The sequence below is a fragment of the Pempheris klunzingeri genome, chromosome 23, assembly GCF_042242105.1.
Source record: "Pempheris klunzingeri isolate RE-2024b chromosome 23, fPemKlu1.hap1, whole genome shotgun sequence".
NCBI lineage: Eukaryota > Metazoa > Chordata > Actinopteri > Acropomatiformes > Pempheridae > Pempheris > Pempheris klunzingeri.
The window spans coordinates 3,061,644-3,084,284 of NC_092034.1; the positions used below are offsets into that span (position 1 = coordinate 3,061,644).

At 44.1% G+C, this 22,641-nt stretch overlaps 1 protein-coding gene across 1 annotated transcript in view; it reads right to left on the minus strand.

Moving 5' to 3' along the window:
• Window positions 1–22,641, minus strand: part of exoc6b (exocyst complex component 6B) — an 87,637-nt gene that overhangs the window by 50,546 nt on the left and 14,450 nt on the right. Inside the window, exons 6-10 of the mRNA XM_070854597.1 lie at window positions 21,339–21,543; window positions 11,346–11,537; window positions 8,644–8,712; window positions 2,191–2,274; window positions 1,860–1,906 (exon numbers count right to left, since the gene is read on the minus strand). Of these exons, the coding sequence (XP_070710698.1) occupies window positions 1,860–1,906; window positions 2,191–2,274; window positions 8,644–8,712; window positions 11,346–11,537; window positions 21,339–21,543 (597 nt within the window). The remainder of the gene's footprint in view (window positions 1–1,859; window positions 1,907–2,190; window positions 2,275–8,643; window positions 8,713–11,345; window positions 11,538–21,338; window positions 21,544–22,641) is intronic.

Below are 22,641 nucleotides of genomic sequence, written 5' to 3' on the forward strand. Positions count from 1 at the left end.
CTTTACTTTCCACTTTCTCCATCCAAACAGCGCCCCCTTCCTGTCTCATGTGAGACTGCTGCTCCATTTTCCTTTTGAGTTCCAGCTGATGGCATGAGAAAATAAAAATGTCTAGTAGTGCAACTTAACCAACTATTACTGAGGAGCTATCCCGTTACTGACAATAAAAGGAAGATGGATGAAGGGATGGACGGAGAACAGGGGAAGCAATGGATGAGGGGATGACTGGATGGTAGAGAAACAGCAACGGATGAGAGACAGAGGGTGACATTTTCCAAAAGTTCAAATGAGAATACCAGACCTGAGGGTGTGTGCACCATTGTGTGTGTTTATGTGTGCCATTGTGTGTGTGTGTGTGTGTGTGTCCAGCCACTTGGCGGTGTTTATAGAAGTGTCTGCTTCAGTCAGACAGACACAAGGAATAACAGCAATAAGCCAACCACCATCACACACACTCTATCAATCGTCACCACTGTGTGTGTTTGTGTGTCTGAGTGTGTGCCACAAATGTGTGTGTGTGTGAATGCAGTGGAGAGAATTGGATGGAGTGATGGATGAGAGGAAAAGTAAAAAAATAATTAAAAAAAAAGGAGGGGAAGGTTGAATGTGGGCAGAAGAGGTGGATGAAAAGGGATGGGGTAGGAATAGTTGGAGGGAAGAAGGAGTGATGAAGAGACGTCAAATGATCAGAAGTCACTCCGATGAAATGAAAGGAGGTGTCGATAAACACTGAATGTTTACTTTCACTCAAAGTCTCTCGTTCTCACTCGCTCTTCTGCCAAGTTACACAGAAGGCTTACAATGGGTGGATGGACAGACAGAAAGGTGGATGGACAGACAGACGGAGGGGTGGGAAAGAGGATGGCGCAAGAATGGACAGATCGGTGGATTGGATGGATGAATGTCTGAAGAGAAGAAGTCAGGGAAAGGTGGCTGGATGACGGATGGATGAGAGGAGGGAGGTATGGATGATACATAGATGGGTAGACAGTAGGGATGTAAAATAATACAAATATCCATCCATCAATCTTTACAGAAAAGGCTCCACTTTCCTTCCTTTGCTAATATTATTTTTATTCTTCGCCTTGTTTTCATTTGGGGGATAACCATCACTCGAAGTTCTGGAAGTGAAACACCATAATAATTTGGGGGCTTTGATTCGAGCCCCATTTAGTAATTCATATTATATTACTGGTTTACATTTTGGCTGATCTGCACCATTAACAGAAAGACAAATTAGCTGCGAGCAGTTCCTGCTTCTTGCACAGACGACCATCGCTGGATTATTCTGACACCAAAGAAACCTTAAAAAAACGGGAGGATTCTCAGGAACGTTCTGGAGATGTAAGCGGTGCCTTTTTTCTATATGCACTTATGGATGTTTAGGAAATAAACTCCTGAGGATGTGCAAGTCTCACTGAATCTAAAAATGTGTCTCATGTCTGTGTGGGACTTTCCAGCTGGTGTGGCACAGGTGTTATACTGACCTCATGATCTGATACTGAAGCCTGGCAGCCTCAAGGAAGAGTTCGGTCCTATAATCTCTTGACTAATTTAGTTACATGGTTGAAATATCAACATTTTGTATATTTTATGAGCAGCTAAGTTTAATTGGCAACTGAAAACAAGTAGAAAAACTAATGGACACACTGAAAGGGCTTCCAAAACCATTTTGAATATATTTACACATCTTTCTTCTAAGAAAAAAGTAAAAATCAACTTTCATTTCAGTTGAAATCACCATAAATGAGAAAATGGCAAACACATGAAAACCTCCTGAGAGCCTGTTGATGAAAAGGTTGAGTACAGATGGACTGATGGAGAGAGAGAGAGAGAGAGAGAAGAATGGACGGACTCACCCAACGATCTGATTGAAGTACCGCCTGTATCCCTCCAGTGTTTCATGCTAGAAATGTAAAAGACAAAACCAACACAGAGGGAAGAGAAAGATTTGGAGACACAGAGAGAGAGAGATAAAGAGAAAGTGTAGAAAGATGAAAACAATCAGCACCAAATAGTTCTCTGTCTTTGATATATTCTAGCATAAAACCTTCCATTAGTTCAGTATTCCCAGTGACGATCACAGTAGTAAATAACATCAGAAACAGATTACGGAGTGTGTGTGTGCAGGGGAAGGGGGCAGGTGTGGTTAGGAGTGACGAACACACGGGGTGACGGTGCAGGTCATACCATGTTAGAGTGGGGCTGCAGCACAAGGCGGGCCTGTTTCCTCCTCTGCTTTCTGTAGTAGTTCTCAAACACATCACGCAAACCCTACAACACAAATTACAGGTCAGACTGGAGGGATGGGACACAAGATGTGTGTGTGTGTGTGTGCTTGAGGAAGCCGAACGCCGTTCGAACAAATCCAAGTGATGAAACAAAGGCCAAACTACCTTTATACAATCTAATTCATACTATTCTAACGCACATATGCAGCTGAAATCACTTCATTTTTGCCACATTTCTTCCATATTAGCTGCTTAAACAAGCAGTACCTCCTCAAACGTTATCTTCTTATGTGAAATTCTGATTTTTGAATGAGAGATTTTGACCTTGTAGAACTTTTAAAGAGTTTAACCCTTCGGAGTCTAGGACCGCCACACGGCGTCAAAGTCACATGTCGCACGTTTGAAAACGTAAAGCTGTGACACACAAGCACGCAGGTGCTCAATTCAAAGACTGTTGGAAAGCGGACACTTCAAACTTTTTACAAGTGTTTGAATTTTGTCGATCGGCCTATTAAGACTAAAGTTATGAAGAGCCGAAGTCGCCCACTACAGCTCTTCTACGAGTTAGAAGATGCTGAATGTGGGGAAGAACGTTCTGATTCTGAGGAAGACTCCTTTCAGAGGATGAAGTGGATGCTGCACGTGAAGACGAACGAGAGGAGGTGTCCGTGCAGACCCCCGCTCCTCCAAAGATCCAACTAGTTCCTACTCGGATTTTGTGTTTCTTTTGCACTTTTACATACAGTGTGTCCATATATTATGTCAAAATAAATAAATACTTGTAGAATCACATAGGTGAGGTTGTGCTGAAGAGAAAGACACAAAGAAAGGCAAGCTAAGCAGTTTGAATGGGAAACACAAAGGTAAAATGAAAAGTAGTAAAAAACCCCTGACTCTGAAGGGTTAAAGGAGCCTTTAACAGGAAAAAAAAGACAAGTGAAAGCCAAATTTGCTTAAATTTGTGTTTGAATATTATTGCTGTTTAATATCCGCACATGAATGTCCCATATTTCCTCGCGGTACCTTTTCGGCTGTCAGGATTACCACACGGACTTAAAAACGGTCCAAACTGTTAGGCCGCACTTCATCGTTGACAGTGGCGAGGTACGCAGCCAAGCGTTTAAGGATGTTTGAGGCTGTTATTGATTTTAGGGGGAAATGAATTTAACGAGGTCCAAGGTTAGAACCACTGAATGATGGGAAAGTTGAGATGAGGTCATGTGAGAGACAGCGTGTGTGTGTGTGTGTGTGTGTGTGTGTGTCTAAGTGATAGAGAACGTGTCTTTGATGACTAGCACTGTTCAGTTTTGGTGGGCGTCGCTGGTCAGACATCAAACCTAAACCTTCCCCCCACACCCACAGAAACACAGAATCAGCTTTCTAAACTTGACCACCTCGTATCTTTTCCTTCCATTACACAGAAGCTCTCTCTCTTATCTTTCTCTCTCTCTCTCTCTCTCTCTGCTGTGTGTGTGTGTGAGAACCTCGTGGCCTATCTAGGACCCAGACCAGGGCCTACAGTCCTCGGTGAGCTCAGAGATAAGAGTCCAGGACTGGGCAGATAAGATGACACGCCCCCTTACCTACTGACCAGACCACCACCAGCACACACACACACACACACACACGTATCCAGGTAGTGCCATTACATGAACCAGTACCTGCTATCACTGTGATAGGAGCTCAGAAGATATACGAATACAAATAGACACATTCTCTGACTTGAACAAACACATCTTTGTGTTTTCCAAGGCTGACTTAGTGCCATTTAACCAAAGTAAGAAGAGAAGAAAGCCTTTGAAAAGCTCCCTCCAGGCCCACAGAGGACATTACATGACATTCTGGCAGCCTTCTAATGACAAACTGAGCTTTAAAATTGGTGGAGTTTGCCTTTAATGGTGAGTCGTTCATACCTTTTTCTGTATGTAAATGTGTATGTGTACAGGATGTGTAGGATGACTGTACAGTACAAAGAAAAATAAAGATGAAAAGGGGAGTTCTGTTCTTTAAATCTCTAATCTGACCCTCGGCTGAACAATGTCCATTGAAAACACATCATAAAAAACAATCAAATGGACGGTATGAATCTCTCTGGTCGAGATGGAGATAGTGTTTTGGAACTACATTTAGTTTGATGTTGGGAGGTGACAAACTGTGTTATTTAATTCTTTAATTCCCAGTTTGACCCTCAGCTGAACAATGTGTATTCAACAAGCGAGCAGCATCAAATGGTCATGAACTCTTCATTATACAGCGCTGACTCTCCCCGAGAGAGAGCACAGGGGTGAAACACAGGGCTGAGTGTGTGTGTGTGTGTGTGTGTGTGTGTGTGTGTGTGTGTGTGTGTGTGTGTGTGTGTGTGTGTGTGTGTGTGTGTGTGTCCTCTGCAGCGCCACATGACCAGCGGAGTTGCACAAGGAGGGAAATACAGACCATAAGAAAACTATGGAGCCCAAAGAGACTCAAAGAAAAAGAAGAGAAATGAAAGAAAACAAATGAGAAGAAAGAAGAGAACAAAAAAGAAAAACTGGCAAACAAAAAAAAGAGAGGAGATCAAAAGAAAAGAAGGAAAAGTACAAACATAATAAATAAGCAATTCAAAAGTAAAGACAAAGAAACAAGCAAGCACACAACAAAGTAAAGACGGCTTGTGTGTGAACGCGAGCTAAATGCTAACACGTTAGCCAGCTGAGCTAACACTAGTCATGTTGTCCTCAGGTTTGACCTCCATTTTGTTCTTGGCAGGTCCCAGCGAGGAAGCTAATTAGCGCGATCGTTAGCGGGACAATAAGGTCACGGCGTTTATCTAAAGACATATTGGTACCTCTGAGCGAGCACTGCTGTGTTTACATTGATCGCAGCTCTGTCCACACTTGTCAACGTGCAGCACGTGTGCGAGGGTAACAAAGGGGTATTGTTCGGGCCCGACGCTGCCCGACTACGCTGGAAAATCGTGGACTCTAAACATGGAACAGGGAAGGAGAGACGGAGGCAAAGAGGAGAGGAGAGTGGAGATGGAGGGGGGGAGGAAAAATGTGGAGAGAGCGGTGGTCTTGATTGCAAATGGGATTCCACATCCAGGTTTACTAGAAAAATAAATGAAACTGTTACAAGCGCGTGCCTTTGTGGGTACAAGTCATTCTAATTTAACAATCAAACCGTCTGTATGAGAGTGTGTGTGTGAGTGTGTGTGTGTGTGTGTGTGTGTAGGATTTTCCAGTTGCTCCCCTTTGCCCAGTACAGCAAACTGTGCTGGACGCTCTTGTCTAATGGTAAATCCACGTCTCTGCCCAATGGCCTGTCATTCAAACTGCTGCGACACCACTTTAATGGATAAAGCAGCTTCAGCCATGTGTGTGAATATGTGTGTGTGTGTGTGAATATGTGTGTGTGTGTGTGTGCGTGCGTGTGTGTGTGTGTGTGTCCGACCTTTTCCAAAAACCAACTCCAAAAACAACAATGCTTAAAGTATTACAGCAAATAACAGAGGAAGGAGTGAGGGAGTAGATTGAAATCTAACCATTATTCTCTCGATTCAACGATTAATCGTTTGGTTGTCAAACATTAGAGGAACACCCTACAGAGCCGTCTGTCCCACAAACACTCCAAAACGTTCCATTTATTATGCGGCAAAGACCAGAAAGCGGCTCATTTCACACTCGAGAAAAGGAAGAAGTCAAACTTTTGCGTGAAATAATGAGTTTAACAATTAGAGGCCATGGAGGTGAAGAGGTCAGACCTTTCAACACCTTCCCGAGAGATCACACTCCTCCACCCCTCATCCTATCTTCACCATCCCTTCCTCTTTCATTTTCTTCCTCCTCTCCCCATGTATTTACCCCCCCTCTCTCTTAATCTTCTCCCTCTGTGTCGTGTTTTCACCCTCGTCTTCCTGTTTTTGCCCCTTTAACCTCCCTGTGACCTCCCTCCTTTCCTCCCCTCTCTTCAGTCCTTATCGCTCCGTAGCCATTTCACTCTCTCCTCCCTCCTTCCTGTAAATCCCGCCATTACACCTCCGCTGACCTCACCCCTCCCCTCCCCTCATCACTACTCCTTTTAATTCTGTCACTTTATGATCTTTCACTTTTCCTCTCCTCCTTCCTTCCTCCCCCCTTTGATTCTTGTCCTCTTCATCCATCATTTCAGTCTCCCTCCTTAATATTATTTTTCCTGGTGCTCTACTCCTCCCCCTCTGCCTATCCCTTGCTTCCACCTAATCCTAATCCTTGCTGTCAATTCATTTAAAGGACCATTGCAGATATTTTTGCATGCCGTAGCCCGTGAACTAAAAGTCACTCCATGAAACATAACTTTAGCTTTTAGGAGGACTTCATCGCGTTTCACCCACTGAATGCTTCTAATGTGAAGCAGCGGCAGTATGAAATGATCTGGTCTGCATTCACAGTAACTTAACACAGATCTGACAAGAGCGACCGGCGCAATGAGGCCGAAATCAGTGAAATAAAGTTTCAAACAGTAACCCAACACCACATCCAGTCCCTCTTTTCCTGTCAATCCCTTGTGCACAGGGGGGCAGATTCAAATCAGCACCAACAGTGACTCGATGGCACATTAACGAGCGCCGAGACTCAACTGTCTCCTTTGATGCCGGCTTTTTAAATTATCTATTTTATGATGTTTGCTTGTTGTTTGTCCTCCGGGTCTGAACCGCCAACCTACCAGGGTCACAAGATGAATCTAACGGACCATGAGATGACCCATTCTGTCAAATATTATATTAGTAATTTCTTCTAAATTATTGCTGTTTTTCCTCCTCACTGTTCTAATGATTATTTAAATAATCACTCTTATGTGCATGGACATGAAACCTATGAGGCCACTGGTTTTACACTTCCACTCATCAGCAGGTGACGCTGACATGTGAAGATGTGCCAACAAAGAGAGGGAAGAAGAAGAAGCCTGTGGAGACTGTGGCTCAAGGATGCAAACAGTGATTTTTATCACAGTATCACTGAACTGACATGCAACATAACTTTTGTTTGTTTACAAGAAAGCTCCCCAGGGCACCATTAAAGGGCCACTACCAAAAAAGGTTGGGACCCGCTCACAACTCTGCTATCACATGATGCTGACATTAAACAGGCAAACCATGAAATGTCCTTTTTCTCTTTACTTCTCCTCTATTCTTCTTTGCTTCAACGTTAAAGTCTTCTTCTCTTCCCTCGTCTATCTTTAAACCTTGCTCTCCGCTCCCTTTGCCTCCCGATCTCTTATTCCGAACCTCATCTTCTCACCCCCTTTACCCTGTTTCTCTAACCTCACTCTCACTTTCTGCTCCCTCCCTCCATCGTTCGTTTGCCCGTTCACTTTCTCCTTCCTGTCGAAGTTCATGCACTTCCTGTCAGAGCACACACACACAAACTGAACAGAAACAGCTGACCCTCTGGCCTTGTTGGCCCGGTCACAGTCCCAACAGGCGCGCGCGCGCACGCACGCACGCGCACGCACGCACGCACGCACGCACGCACGCACGCACGCACGCACGCACGCACGCACACACGCACACACGCACACACACACACACACACACACACACACACACACACACACACACACACAAAAGAGCCCAAATGTGCAGCTAACCCAGTCATGGCCCAGTCAACACCTCCACCCATGTCGCTTTCGCTCTATCTGAGAAAAGGCACACACACACACACTCTCTCTCTTTCTCACACACACTGCAGCAGCCTGGTTGGAGTGAAGCCAGGCTCGAGCCAGAGGCCTCCTCTTATGGCATCGTATATACGTCCCCGTGCGTAAGGCTTGTGGTAACTCTCCTCCAGGGCTGGGGGCGACACGACGGCACAGTGTGACCACCACGAGACGACCAAACTCTCCTCAGCGCTCACAGATTCAAACGGAGGTAGCTGAACTCTTTCATATCTCTGGTTGTGCTGGCTCATAATTACCAGGACAGCTTTATGGCAAGAGGCTGCTGCTGCTGCTATGGGTGCAGTTCTGACAGCAGAGGCAACAAATCATTTTTAAATCAATACTTTGTGTCAAATTATTGATTTCTTTGGTAGGAAGGTGTGTAACATGCTTCATATCTTCCATTTGAAAGTCTTGTGATGACCGGACAATGTTTTTTGTTTCACAACTATAATGACAATCAAGTTTAAATGAATTATATCATGAGGTATACGATCATTTTATACTAAGAAAAACTGGAAACAAAACACACGCAACACTGTTACTTTAAGTTAGCAATAGTGTGGTGAATCATGGTTAGAGCTCATGATCGTTAAAAACTGGCCGTCTAAACTTCACGTGCCGCGAAGTGGAGCGCTGGTGGATCAAGTGGAGGAGAGAAAACCATTAAAACAACATCCAGTGACAGAACAGACGTGAAAGCTGGACAGATAAAGAGGAAAAACAGGGAGGAACTCACCAGCACGGTGTAGATGTGCAGACAGCGGTAAACTGGGGAGAAATCCACCAGGTCGTGAGCTCCTGGGACCTAAAGACAGAAACAATCAGATTGGAGTCATACTAATGATCAGCTGCACCGCTGTTCATAACTCATTAATGCTTTCACTGTACATATAGATTCACATGTCAGGGAAATGACGCTCGTTTGGATTTAAAGAGAGTGAGACAGAGAGAGAGCAAACGGAGAAAAATGATTCTGCGTTTGTGAAGCAGAAGTCAGTTTTTCTTAACAAAATGCCCAACATGGCCGCCTTTCCTTCCCCTCCAAGAGATGATCATGTGCTTGGTGGTTTTTGTGGCAGAACTAATATGAGAATCCTGAGAAATATGAGAAGATTTCTCTCTCTTGGTGTGTTTTGAAGCATTTCTCTGTCTTTATGTGAGCTGATATGAGTTTCAGGTTAAAAGGCCTCAACAAACATCACTGCCAACTGAGATTCATCGTAACTGATACGTGTAAGAGACACAGAGAGAGAGAGAGAGACTTAACAACAAGAACATCAGCACATCAACACACACTCATTCAGAGAGAGAGAGAGAGAGAGAGAGAGAGAGAGACGAGCGAGCGAGGCTGATGTGCAGCACTTCATTATTTTGTCTGAAAGGTTTCTGACAGTCACCAGCCGTTCATACCTCTCTCTCTCTCTCTCTTTCCTTCCAGTTATCCCTCCGTCTAACCATCCCACATTCCACTCCTTCCTCTCTACCCACATCCTCTGTCTTCCGGAGAACAACACAGTGGCAATTTACCCATTTAAACACACACACACACACACACACACACACACACACACACACACACAGAGCAGAAAACCATGTGCCCTCTTGCCCTCTGGAAAGTTTGCTTTCTGTAAAAATCATTGGAGGCTCAGCACAATGCCAGCTTTGATGTATCACACACACACACACACACACACACTAAACAATAAGAACAAAGACTTAAATGCAGAGGTGGAGGAAGAGGAGGAAGATTGAGACCTGGAGGGGTGATGATGAACAGAGTGATAGCAGTTACATATAGATTAAAAAGGATGGAAATGAAGGAGACTGAACCATAAGAAAAAGGAGAGACTGTGTGGGGTGAGTCGAGTAAAAGACCAGAAAAAGAAAGAAAGAAAGAGGGAAAGAGGAGATGATGGAAACAGGAAAAATAAAAGAGGTAAATAAGGAAAGGAAAAGAGAGAGACGAGGCAAGAAAAGAGCTCAGAAAGGAAGAAAGTAATGAAGGTAAAAAAAAAAAAGGGACGAGAAAAGAACAAAGCAGAGGACAGAGAGACACAGGGGGACGACTGTAAATGAGGAGAAGGGGAAGAAAGACATGGCAGGGGCAGGGGTGGCGTGAGGAGACGGGACGCCGACGGCTGTGGTGATGCCAACCATCGGCGCCAACGCGGTCGTAACCCTGGCGACAGTGGGGTCAGGCCTTTGTTCGAGCCAAGGTCTTCCCGTGAAGAGGGTTGAGTCGAGTTTACAGGACGTAAATAAGCCGAGGGGACGACAGGGACCTTAAAACAGAATGGCAGCGCGGGGGTGACAAGTTCAGCTCTATTCTCTGTAACTTCATTGTACTTTGCTTTCCTTGAGTGTGAACAACAACAACGGCTACACAAAAGGACTTGTGATCCCACGAGGACTGACCTGAGGAGTTCAGCGCAGAAAAGCTTTGTGTCCATTTTGTAATAATGACAGAAATCCTACAAGTTCATCAAAAAGCTCTTCAGTAGTAGCATAAACCTGCTACCTAGCTGTGATGTGCATTACTGGCCATGTTATTGACCTTAGCTACAGAGGGCTGATGGGATATCTGGCTGGTGAAAAGTAACTAAGTACAATTATTCAAGTAACTGTACTTCCATAAACTTTTTACATCCTTTTCCTTTACTTGAGTAGTTCGACTTTATGCTACACTCGACTCACGTCACATTTCAGGGGGAAATATTCTACTTGTTACACACCTACTTTTACTGAAATGCTTTAGTTAGTCGAGTTACAAAATTAAGAGTTTTAAAACAAAGCTTATGATGAATTTATGAATTTATAATTCTATGCTACAGTTTATTTAATTAAAATCTTTCATGTAAAACGAAAAGGTATTTTTACAGAGCAACATTGCTGCTTTTACTTACTTATTTACTTCCACCACGGTTGTTACCTCACTATTATGCACCTCCAGAATATGATAAAGAATGTTTTAATGTGTTTTAATTACAAAAGGAGGCAAATCTGTGTAGAAGAAATGAATGGTGAGTAAAATGGGTGAGCTGCAACCCAGAAAAAAGGTTTCATTTAAGACAATAGATTTTAAATTGGTTCCCAAAACGAGTATCTCTGTCAACACCACAATCAAAGCGATGCATTAAGCATGAACAAAACGAAGGGGGTAACACTCCCTGAAAGTGAGCTTGTGTGTTTAGGAACATGGACTATATTATACACCATTATACACAAGCACAAACTTCCCAAACCTCACCTGAGACACAAGGCCAAGCCTAGTGACACTGGGTTTAATGGAGGGGAAACCAAGGGGGTTTGAGACTAATGGAGAAGATGAAAAAAAAGAACTTAAAATGGGAGAAAAGAGGATTATATTGTTCCTTGTTCAAGCCCTTTAACTTCCAGATTCAGTGCTTAAATGTGTGTGTGTGTTTGTAGTTTTCTCACTTCATCCTCCTCTTCATCCTCCACATCCAGGATGCCAGAGTCCTGTTCTGACATTGGGCTGCTGCCTTGTCCGTCGCTGTCCGTCGCCGCACCTACAGCCGCCGCCGCCGCCGCCTCCTTCCTGCTGCGTCGTCCAATCAGGGCCCTTGGCTGCATGGAGACGGAGCTGTCCAACGAGCGCTGCAGCTGGGCCTGAAACACCAGAGAGTTATATACATCAGAAAGCCTTGCAGGTCAAATTCATCCCTTGGAACTGATTCTTTTGGGGATTCTCTCCGTTATCCTGCTTTGTTTTTGTTACTTCAGTTTTCTCCTACATTTCCCAGAACACTTCTCAAAAGCCACAAAGGAGGAAGGGGAACTTGTTGCATTTAGCTTTTGGCGCAACTTCAGAGTAGGGGAAGCTCTTTTGAGGGTCTGACACCAAAACCAGATGTCGACTGATAACAATGATACACAATCTGCTTTGTGGCAACGACAACACTTTATAGGGGCGACGGAGAGAAATAAAAATATGACTAAATGAAATGAGACTCAGAAATGCAGCTTTCAGACAAATCCCATAAGAAAACATGTTAATCCTCTAAGTGAATTAAGCAACAATGGCTCAGATTCCCATTCTTAAAACCTTCTGGGAAAAGCTTAAAAATTGCTTATGAGGTCAACGGTTGAGACCTTTGAGTAAAACCTGCCACTCCTTATTCCACAAAAAAAAAAAAAATACCCATGGAAACGACCTATAAAAGTGATTTACCAACACGCCTAAGAATACACCACATGGAAAACAGCAAGGCAGGAAGGGAAGAACGGGAAGGAAGAAGAGTCAACGCACCCGAAAACAAAGCACATAAAATTAGTGCTGAGCGGAGACAGCTTCCATCTACATCTAACAGATCTATAGTTTTTCTTCATTTAACTGTAGGTGTGATGGAAACATTTGTGTTTAAGTATCTGAAAAAGCTACATTTACTGGAAACCCCCACCTCTTCACCCTGGACCCATGAGATCACGTCAGTTCTCAAATTAGAGAAAAATCGGGTACTTAAAAAACGACGCCAAGTCTTTTGAAACCTTTTCAGACTATGCACAATCCTTCAGATTAACAGCCTTCCCCATCTCTACTCCTCTCTGTTTTTGTTGATTGTACCATTTACTTTGCCTCCATCTGTTTATTCTGGCAAGATGTGCAAAATTGTATTCAGGTAAAGAATTTTTTTGTTGTCTGTTAATTTTTCACAATAAAACAAAGTAAAGAAAAAAATCAAATCAAGAAAAAAATATTAATTTAAAAAGGATAACCAAAAAAAGGCTTACAGTGAGATTCACAATTCAACTATACATGTACGTCCATTTTTAAAAGAGGTTGTTATGTATTCATATGTAGCCTACATTTGGGTAAAGAGACGATGATTCTATCAGTGAAGATTCCCAAAATGTACTGACACAAAACAGGTGGAGCAAGAGAAGGAAACGGAGATGGAGACTAAATGGAAAGATTTTCCAGAGAACAATGCAATGTGCAATGTAATATCTGATGCAAACCATGTCCTGTCTAGGTCAGTATTTGGGGAAAACCGAGTATTGTGGGAAATGATGCATTCTGCTCCCTCTGCGGCAGAGTTGGATCAGGAATACTAAAAATAAAAATAATCAAACAGGAAGTTTTGGTTAGAAATTAATGAAGTCACGTTTCTTGTCGTGATGGCCAAGTCTACCCCCGAATTCTTTTGTTGGAGAGCATCACTTTCTATTGTTGTGCACCATTTAGACAACGAGCTCAAGTTCTCTCTCCATACTTTGCCATATCCATGTTTAGATCTAAGTGGTTGTCTTAAAAAACAAAATGCAAATTAGGAAATTTCTTGGATTTGTTCATCTAGCGCCACCAACTCCGAGTCTCCTTCGAAGCTTGACCTCCAAACATCTCTGTGGGAAAACCTTGTTGTGGGGGGGAAAGCCCTCGGAGATTGAAGCTGAGTGCATCTTTCCATTCACACCCAGATCCGCCTCAGGACCTTTTGAAAATCTACGTGAACTCGGCGGCTTCCTCTGCTCAACGGCGCCGGCACGTATCGCCCTACCTCACGCACTTAAATCTGTCGAGGACGTCAATAAATACGTCAGAGACTTCAAGCGCCTCGATTTGCACCTTCGACCACAGCGGTAATGAGAAAAACTGGTGTTCATGGGAGGGTGGATACGCCCAAACACGGAAGAACACAATATCAGTGATGTTGGAACACAATGCCATCTTTGATCTGATGCCCACACACATAAAAGAAGACTAATGAGTCATATAAGACAATAAGTACAAACAAAATCAGTGGAAAGTCTCATTCTTCTGCATCTAAGGTTATGGGGAAGCAAGTGGGCGAACACAGAAAGGTGCCAAGCTGTGCCTTCTCTTTTGAGGAAAGAATAGGCAACGATCTCTAAAAATATTCTCAGCAATGAGTCTTCTCACCAGTTTTTTGGAGGCTCAATCAACATCAACCTTCAAAATTGCTGAACGAGGCACAATACTGAAAGAACAACAGATTGTTCTACGAGAAACTTCACACAAAAGAAGAAAACGGCACAGACCTCAAAAACTCAAAGTGAAGAGTCTTGTTTTCTCAGCGACACTTTCTTCTCTTCTCTTTCAAATCCGCCAAAAGGTCGCTTTCTTTCTACAAATTAACATAACTACGCCTCAAGACAGAAACCCATGAATGACAGACACGAGAGAGGGAGTGAAGGACATAGACAAGCATCTTTCCTACTGCATGCGATGCTGCAGAGATGCACGTCAGCACCTACGTCAGAAAATCCCACTTAGCGGCTCTTTAAGCATTCTTCAACAGGTGTGCCTGTGTCTTGAGGCATTCACACTGGCATGCTGTATACAAACTCACACTACCTTCCATACAATACCAAATTCTGTTGCAAAGAGGTCCCTTTTTAAACTCGTCTTTTGTTTTCTCTTCTGGGGAGGTATTCGCCGTGGTACTTGAAGCTCAAGTGCGGGAATGTGCGTCATCTCTTCAGTGCAATCCCATCACAGAAAAGAGGGAGAGCAGAGGAGGACAACATGGGAAAGAAGATGGCGATAGGGAATGACACACAGGAACAAACAGGAAAAAGGAGGAGGAGCAGCATGGGAAATGTGATGAAGAGGAGGACGACGCAGGGTTAAAAGATGAAGGCAATGGTGGAAGCACAAGGATGTAAATTGTCAAAGAAAGTGAGAACAAACTGCTGGGGATGAAGACCAGATCAGGAGCAAACTGTGATCAATTTGATGCAAGATATTTTTTGAATGGTCAGATATTAAACTGTGGCAACACCACAAGGCAGCCCGGGAATTACATATGTGCTGCTTGGCTTCGCGGAGAAACTTCAAGGCGACATGCAGTCTTCTGTATGCATTTGCGGGCTGAACGTGGAAATTGACAAAAATTGCAAGTGAAAGAGCAAAGCTGCAGAGATCTCTCATGCTGACAAGTGGTCTAAACTGGCTGTTTATTGTGGGGAAGTCGCAACGATTTGTGAAAAACATGCACCCATGCTATCCTCTAGGAAAAGGAAATGGAGGTTTTCTAAAGAACTTTGGGAAACAGATAAATGTAATGAACATTACTTCACAACCAAAAGCAATTACTGCAGACAGTCAAGTTGTTTTCCAAAGCAAATATCAGATTCAAAAGTAGGACAGATTTTAAAAAAAACAGCTCGTGTTTGTTTAAACGAGAGACAAAACATTTACAAGCTTTCTGAACCCAAGAAGAACATACATGCTTACGTTGTTTTCTTTGTGAGGCAGTTTGGAACTTGGATCTTCTTCACATTAAGCATTCACTGAGACATTAAAAAGGTGAATTCTGACCAAAAAAGGTACCTAATGTAGAGTTTTGATGACTACAGGTTGAGTCCAGTCAACAGACCATTTGTTATGCATCAAGGCAATCTGCAGGATGAATAGAAGCACAGAAAATTAACTCACTTTCTGTTTCTTTGTCTGTCGTAACCTACTGACCTCTGACAAAAATGCTGCACCCGATGCAGCAGCTATAAATTTAAATAAATGATATCCACACTGAATATGTGCAACAGCAAGCGACACGAATGGAAGTCAAAGAAAAGGCCCTTTTGTTCATTTTGCAGGTTCCTGTCACATCGGGTCCACTCTGACTCTTTCCACAGATATTACAAAATACCAAATAAAATATTGTAAGAAACCATCAAAGAGAGACAAACTAGTTCAAGGAATAATTCTTGCTGAGAGTTAGACGAGAAGCGTGAGACCATCAGATAAATATGAAGCTTAAGTTAGCTTAGCATAAAGACTGGAAACGGGGAGAGAGAGTTCGCCCGGCTCTGTCCAAACGGAACCGCTCACTAATGAACATGTCGATTACCAGATGTTATTTGTTTAACTTGCAGAACCAAGTTGTGGTTTTTACGAGGAGTTTCTTTATGTGCCAGCCTCCCTAAAAGCTGGTTTAGTCCATTGAACGGAGAAGTTTTCGGGGCGCTGGTGAAGACGATGTGGCAGGCTGCTGGCTGTAACTGCTCAAGGATGCAGCTTGTGCAGATGCTTTGTGTTAAGACAATATTAAAAACTTGGACTTTGGGACTGATAAAGCAATACTGTTTTCAATCATTATATTAGCATTGGTACTGTGAACGGCACAGCTGTGTTATGTAGAACAACACAAACATCACTTTGGCACCGTGTGTAGAAAAACAGTCCATATGAAATGACTCTGATCAGGATCTCCACTATAGATCACTTTTTGGCTGGGAGGACCCGGGCCAGAAATAATGGTGTCCGGTGGCAGTGAACTGTGGAGCATTATTCGGCAGACAACACACACACACACACACACACACACACACACACACACACACACACAGAGTGACTGACACAACGGCCCATAAGAGTCTATTTTCGTTTTCCCTGTGATGGTTCAATACACCAACCCAGCGCGTGTCCTCCGCCACCCTCGCTGCACGCGCACGCATGTGTGTGTTCAGTAACTAGATACAGGTAATCAATCTTCTTCCACTTCACAGGCCCAACAATCTGTTTCCCATTAGTGTGTGTGTGTGTGTGTGTGTGTGTGCAACACTACCGAATACACAGCAGAAGCTCTGAACTCGTCCTTTGCTGAAAGTGAATAAGAGAAAAGAAAAAAAGGAGGGAAGGAGGCAAGTAGGTGGAAAGATGAGGAGCTGGAAAGAGGAGGAGAGAGAAAGACAGACGGACATTTTGAGTGAAAGAGGGAAATGTGATGTGACAGAGTAAGACAGAGAGAGGGAAACGACAAGTGACAGGTGAGAGTTAGAAAAGAGCGACGAAGCCATTTGGAGGTTCAAGATTCCTTTGGTAATCCTCCCTCCGTATCTTCTCCTCCTTTGATCTTCCTCCTCTCCTTTTCCTTTCAGCCTCTTCTTCAGAGATGAAGAAGAGATCGTGATGCAATCGAGCACACTCTGGCTTAGTAGATACCAAACCACTGCACAAAGCCTCCTATCACTACAGCACGAGGGCAGATTTTACAACCACGTCCATTCTGTGTTTTATCACAGAATTACTCCATCCATGTTCCCCACAATCCACCAGGAGCAGACACCTGCATGCGTTCGACTGGCCTCTGCAACATTATCATCATTAGTGATTCATCTGCTGGTTATTTCCCCCCCAAGGTGATGTGTTTCATCTCTAAAAGTATTAGCAGACACTGAAAAGTGAACAAAAACGTAAGAAGAAAAAGCTAATTGTCACATCTGAGAACACGGAGCCATTAAATGTTAGTGTTTTTCCTAATATCACTCATGTCTGCCTTCCTCCTCTTCTCTCTCTCTTTTCTCCATCTTTTGATCATTACCTCTTCCCTGACGATCCATCTCCACCCTCACCTTACTTCCCCTCTTTACCCCCGGTCTTGTCCCCATCCTCTCACCCTTTGCCTCCCTATCTTGTCTTCTCTCACACCTTTCTCTCCCTCTCGCCTCTGACTCCATCACTTTCTCTCCCTGTCCTCTCTCAAACCTCCCTCCTCTCCACCCGTCTTCCTCCCTCATCCCTCTTCCTCCTCTATGGGCATGTGGCAGCAGACAATAGCTCCATTGTAAGCCCTGCGCTCTCCTCCGTCTCCTCCCTCCATCCCCTCCTCCTTCCCCAGATCTATTTATTTTCACATCCTTGGTGGAGGGAGCTGTAACGACGGCTGGGTACAGAGAGTTAGAGCTAATTTGGAACAGAGCGCGGCGGAGAGACACGCTGTCTGAGAGAGAGAAAGGGATGGAGAGACAGAAAAACATGGAGCAGGATGAGAGAAAAAAGGGTGAAGGAGGGACAAAGGAAAGGAAAGGAAAGAAGAGAGAGTTGTTCGTCCACATCGTTCACACACACACACACACTTAGAGGACTCCTGATTGAGTGTGAGCGCTCGGAGCCAAACATTTGATACAACAACATAATCCCAGTATCAGTATCAGGACTGCTGGCCCGCTGGGGTTTCCATAATCTCCCTTGTAATTAGTGGTTAGAGGACTTAGCGGTTAGCTTCTTCAGTGACTGCAAGTGGATTTTCTATGCCCGTGATTCTCGGACTGCGGTCCCAGGACCCCCCACCTAAGGGTTACTGAGGGGTCCCGGGTGTGTGCATGTGGACTGATGTGTTGGGGACAACTTGTGCTACTTTTGAGGGTCATTTCAAGACAAATTCCTCTGTGCTCTCTAGTGCTTTTCATTGATTTCTGTCATCACAGTTTCAGCGATGGCTATCGTCTCTCTTTCTGGAGTAAAAACTATTGTTTTAATCTTCAAACTAAAGGTCGTGTCCACCCCGGGGCTGTGAGGAGGAACCCGTCATAGACTCCTCCAACTTTCAGGAAGTCCATGACCATCGTTCTTCCAAAACACATCCCCTCATTTTGTACACTGAGAGCCGTAGCACGTGTGCCACATCGTTTTCAGACCCGAACCCTTTGGTGACCCCTCACGCTCTGCAGGGAAGCATCGGCACTGATTGCGTTTCTGTCACTGAAATGAACGGGCGAGTCCGTCGCCTCCGCGGGGATCACTGGTCCGACTACAAGCAGCAGCGCTTGGGGTCGAGAGTGAGAAATGATCCTCTGGTGACATCTAGAGGACAAAATAAATAAATAAATCCACAGCGAGTCATTCCACTCCACAGTCTTCTGCCCTTCATAACTGCATGTCAAAGACAGTTCAGCTCAGCCTGGTCTGAGACACACTCCTGTTAATGTTCTTTAAGGGGTCAGCAGTTTAGGCTGTGAGCCACCATCTAATGCCGACAGAAAGCTGCTACAATCACTGGAAAATTCATTTGATGTCTAGTGACTTCCCTGAAGGTTTATGCATGATGTTCCCTGACACTCTATGAATACTCAAGATGACACTGTTAGGGTGAAATACAGTGCAGAGTCCTGGAGACTGGATTTCACGGCATCGTACCAACACGAAAAGTGACCACATGCTCATCCAATCTTAAAGATGGCTAAACTCTAGTTGTCAGTAGGTTTCTGGGACATTTTTCAATGACTTGCTGCGAACACAGACATGTGGCTGAATATATTGCACACTGCGAGCCAAATATTTAAATTTCTAGAAATAACTGAGGCTGCACCTAACCACTGTTTTCACTATCAATTCATCTGCAGATTATTTTTGCAATTACTCGTCAAAATCTTTGCTCTATAAAAGTGAACAGTGCCCATCACCTCCTAGAGCCCGACAGTCGGCCAACAGATTTTCATTTTTACCGTTTCATAAAACAGAAAAAAGCAGAAATTCTCCCAACTGAGAAGCTACAATGACAATGTTTGGAATTGTTGCTTGAAAAAATATCAAATCATCATTGCAGCTCTGCAAATAAGCGCGCTAACATCTTGTCCTGGTGATAGCTTGTAGAGCCAGAGTTTGCACCGGGGTGATCCAGGCCGGAGACGCAGCATGGAGATCCCACCCATGCACCCGCCCTCCTCACTCGCAGGTTAGGAATAACTGTCAACCATGCAACAAACTATTCATTAAAACAGAACGAATCAGAAAAACGAGCACTTAAACATACAGCAGTGTGATAAGAACTACCGAAAATGACAGAAAGCACATACGTGTAAGTCAAATGCGTTATGCTAAAAATACCAGGATGTCCTACAACATTTAGCAGGATGAAATCCAGCATATTTCTAAGCTGTTCTTACCCACAATCCTCTGCTCAGCGTCACATCGACTGAGCCGCAGAGAGATGACAGCAGCCTCTCTAATCTCTGAAGTAAATCCTGAATGAAAACACTCCGATCACACACAGTTCACACTGCAGTCCACGGCGCAAAGAGTGAATATTGATCAAAAAATGGCGAATGACATTTTTTTTTTTTTAATCTCCAAAGCGACTATTTCTTTTTAAGCAATATTCAAATTCTGCGCTGCGGACTGTGACGGGTGTATGAGCCAGAGTCAGAGTTCAGGGACAGTGTGTTCTTCGTGAGGGCAGCTGCAGTAAGGAGGAAAAGTATCCCCCTCAGGAACGGCCTGAACTCCTCATGGCATGGACTCCACTAGGTGGTCAAACATTGTGGTCAGTGTGGTTAGCAACAATATTCAAGTAGGGTGTGACAGTTACACAATGTTTGATTGTCAAAGGGCCTAAAGTGTGTGTGTGTGTGTGTGTGTGTGTGTGTGTGTGTGTGTGTGTGTGTGTGTAATGACGAGTCAGTGTCAGTCCAGCTTTGAGGCTACTGTGCAGCAGAGAGGCAGGCGAGACATGTTGGCAGCAAGAGGGGGACGAAGCCTCGAAGGTGCCGGGACAAGTTCAAACCAGGGATGTTGTAGCTATGAGGTACAAGCCTTAGACCACAAGACCGGGGGGGGGGAGGGGTGATTCAGTATTTCCTAAAAGTCAAAATCTACAATTAATAACAGAGGGAGCCGTGATTAGAATATAGTTCGCAGCGGACTGTGCGGCCACTTTTCTCAAGAGTCTCCATCGGCTCATCTGTCTGTCATCAGCTGCTCCTTCGTCATTCCCATCACACCATCCCATGGAACAACACCCCCCCAAATAATGGAGGCGCACAAATAAACAAGAGGCCCCACTTTGAGCTATGGATACCACAAGAGAACGGCAAACACACAAACAGACACGCTCGTACAGAACTTCCTTGGCCTTGGAAAACAGAAAAACAATTAGGTAACTGCTGAAAAGCAGGGTCTCTCTGAATGAGAGTGTGTGTGTGTGTGTGTGAGAGTGTTTGTGCTCAATGACAAGCCACGGCATCTCCTGCAGCGCCTACATGCTTGTTTACTGGCAGTGGAACCACAGAGCAAGACACACACAGACACACACACACACACACACACACACACACACAGGCTGCTTTGGATTAACAGAGAGAGAAAAAGACATGATGGAGAACAAAAAACAACTGTGGTACAAGACAAACTGGTGACAGTGTACAGACCTTATCAGTAACACACACACCTCCATAGGAAGCAGCTACAGACTGCACACACACACACACACTGAAAGATGAGCTACTATGAACAATAGAAACAGAAGAAGACAGACTCGGGCCACATGTTCTCTGCACTGCCTGATATCTGCAGCAGCGGCACACATGACGTCTTGTCAGTGCAACTCTCAGCTTTTAACAACTCATAGCTCAAGTTGCAAGAGCTACAAAGAAGGATTTTTGGGGACATATCGCCACGTCCAAATGGATTTAGGTCTAACAGAATGGCAGCATGGCAAAACAAAACACTGGTGTATTGGTGTAGTATTGTTTGTAAAATACAGGCGTTGCCTTATTATGACATAACACGGCATTATCATGCATCTTTTCTCCGTGCATCCCGCTCTCGTCCGCTAAAATGACATCCGGTTTGCCGCCTGAATCCCTGTGAACGCAGCATCATACCTGCTTCACATTAGCATGTAAGACACCCAACGTGTGTGTGTGTGTTCATGTGTAACAGGGTACCTGTTTGATGGCGGTCTCTCCGATCTTGTCGGAGTGCTTCCGGATGCTCTCCAGGAAGTCTCTCAGCTGCGTCATGGCCGTGTCCCGGATCTGCGTCCTCAGTTTGGGGATGTTTTCAGCCATAATGGAGCAGAACCGGTACTGACCCGCCCTGGGAAGACACGTGTGCTCGAGCTGCTCCAGCGTCCGTAGTGCCGGGTAGTACCTAACACACACACACACACACACACACACACACACACACACACACACACACACACACACACACACTAAACATTAACACCACTTAATGTCTAGTCATTTGATTATATTTATGAATTAATTCAAACTTCAGGTTGAGATTAAAGGGATGTTTTAGATATTTTGAAGTGGAGTTGTATGAGTTACTTATTCATAGTCAGTGTATTGCCCCCCCCCCCTCCACTTTGGAGATGCCAGTCCCTGTACTGCTGTGCACAGGGGCAGCAGAAAAATTTATTTTAGCTGACTAAAAATCAACATGGGTTTAGGTGAACACTATATTTAGAATATTTTTATCGCCACCAGACAGTTCCTTCTTATTGGGAACTGTGGGTATAATATCCACCAACGCTCTCTTCAAAGCTGCAAGACTCCATTGACAAAAAAAGTAATTTTACCTTGTAAACACGTGAGCTGCTGGTCTACAGCTGCCTCGATCAACCAACACACACATCAGTTTGGATGCAAACTAACCTTTAAATACACCAAAGTCACACAATTAACCCAAACAAACCAGCTGATGGAGCCTGCGGCAGACTTGCAACTCCTGTGTTTTGTAAGGAAGAATCACAGTTTTTCTCCATGGAGTCTGGTGGCTTTGAAAAGAGCAATATGGTCTCAGTTCACCATCTAAAGATCTGTCAGTTATTCTAAATATAGCGTACACTTCAACTTCTGTTGAAGTTTTTTAGGTTGGCCTTTTTTAGGAGGAAATAATACCTTTATCTGTGCCCCCCCCCCTCTCCACAGCAGTACATAGCTTCGTGTCCATGCTGGGACAAACTGAGGGCGTGCTGGAGGCAATCTACTGCAAGTACCTCATACAACCCCACCTAAAAAAAAATCCAAATTATCCCTTTAAATCTGGAAGTTTCTAGTTAAGGGAGGAGAAACTTGCAAAACTAACAGCAAACAGCAATAAAACAATGTCCTCGTTGTCAGGTTCTTGACTAAAAGCAAGCAGGAACACAAAGATAAACACACACAGAAATAAAGTCACTCACATACACCTCAGGGATCTTTGGCAATACAACATCCCCTAAACACTCCACTGCACCTCACA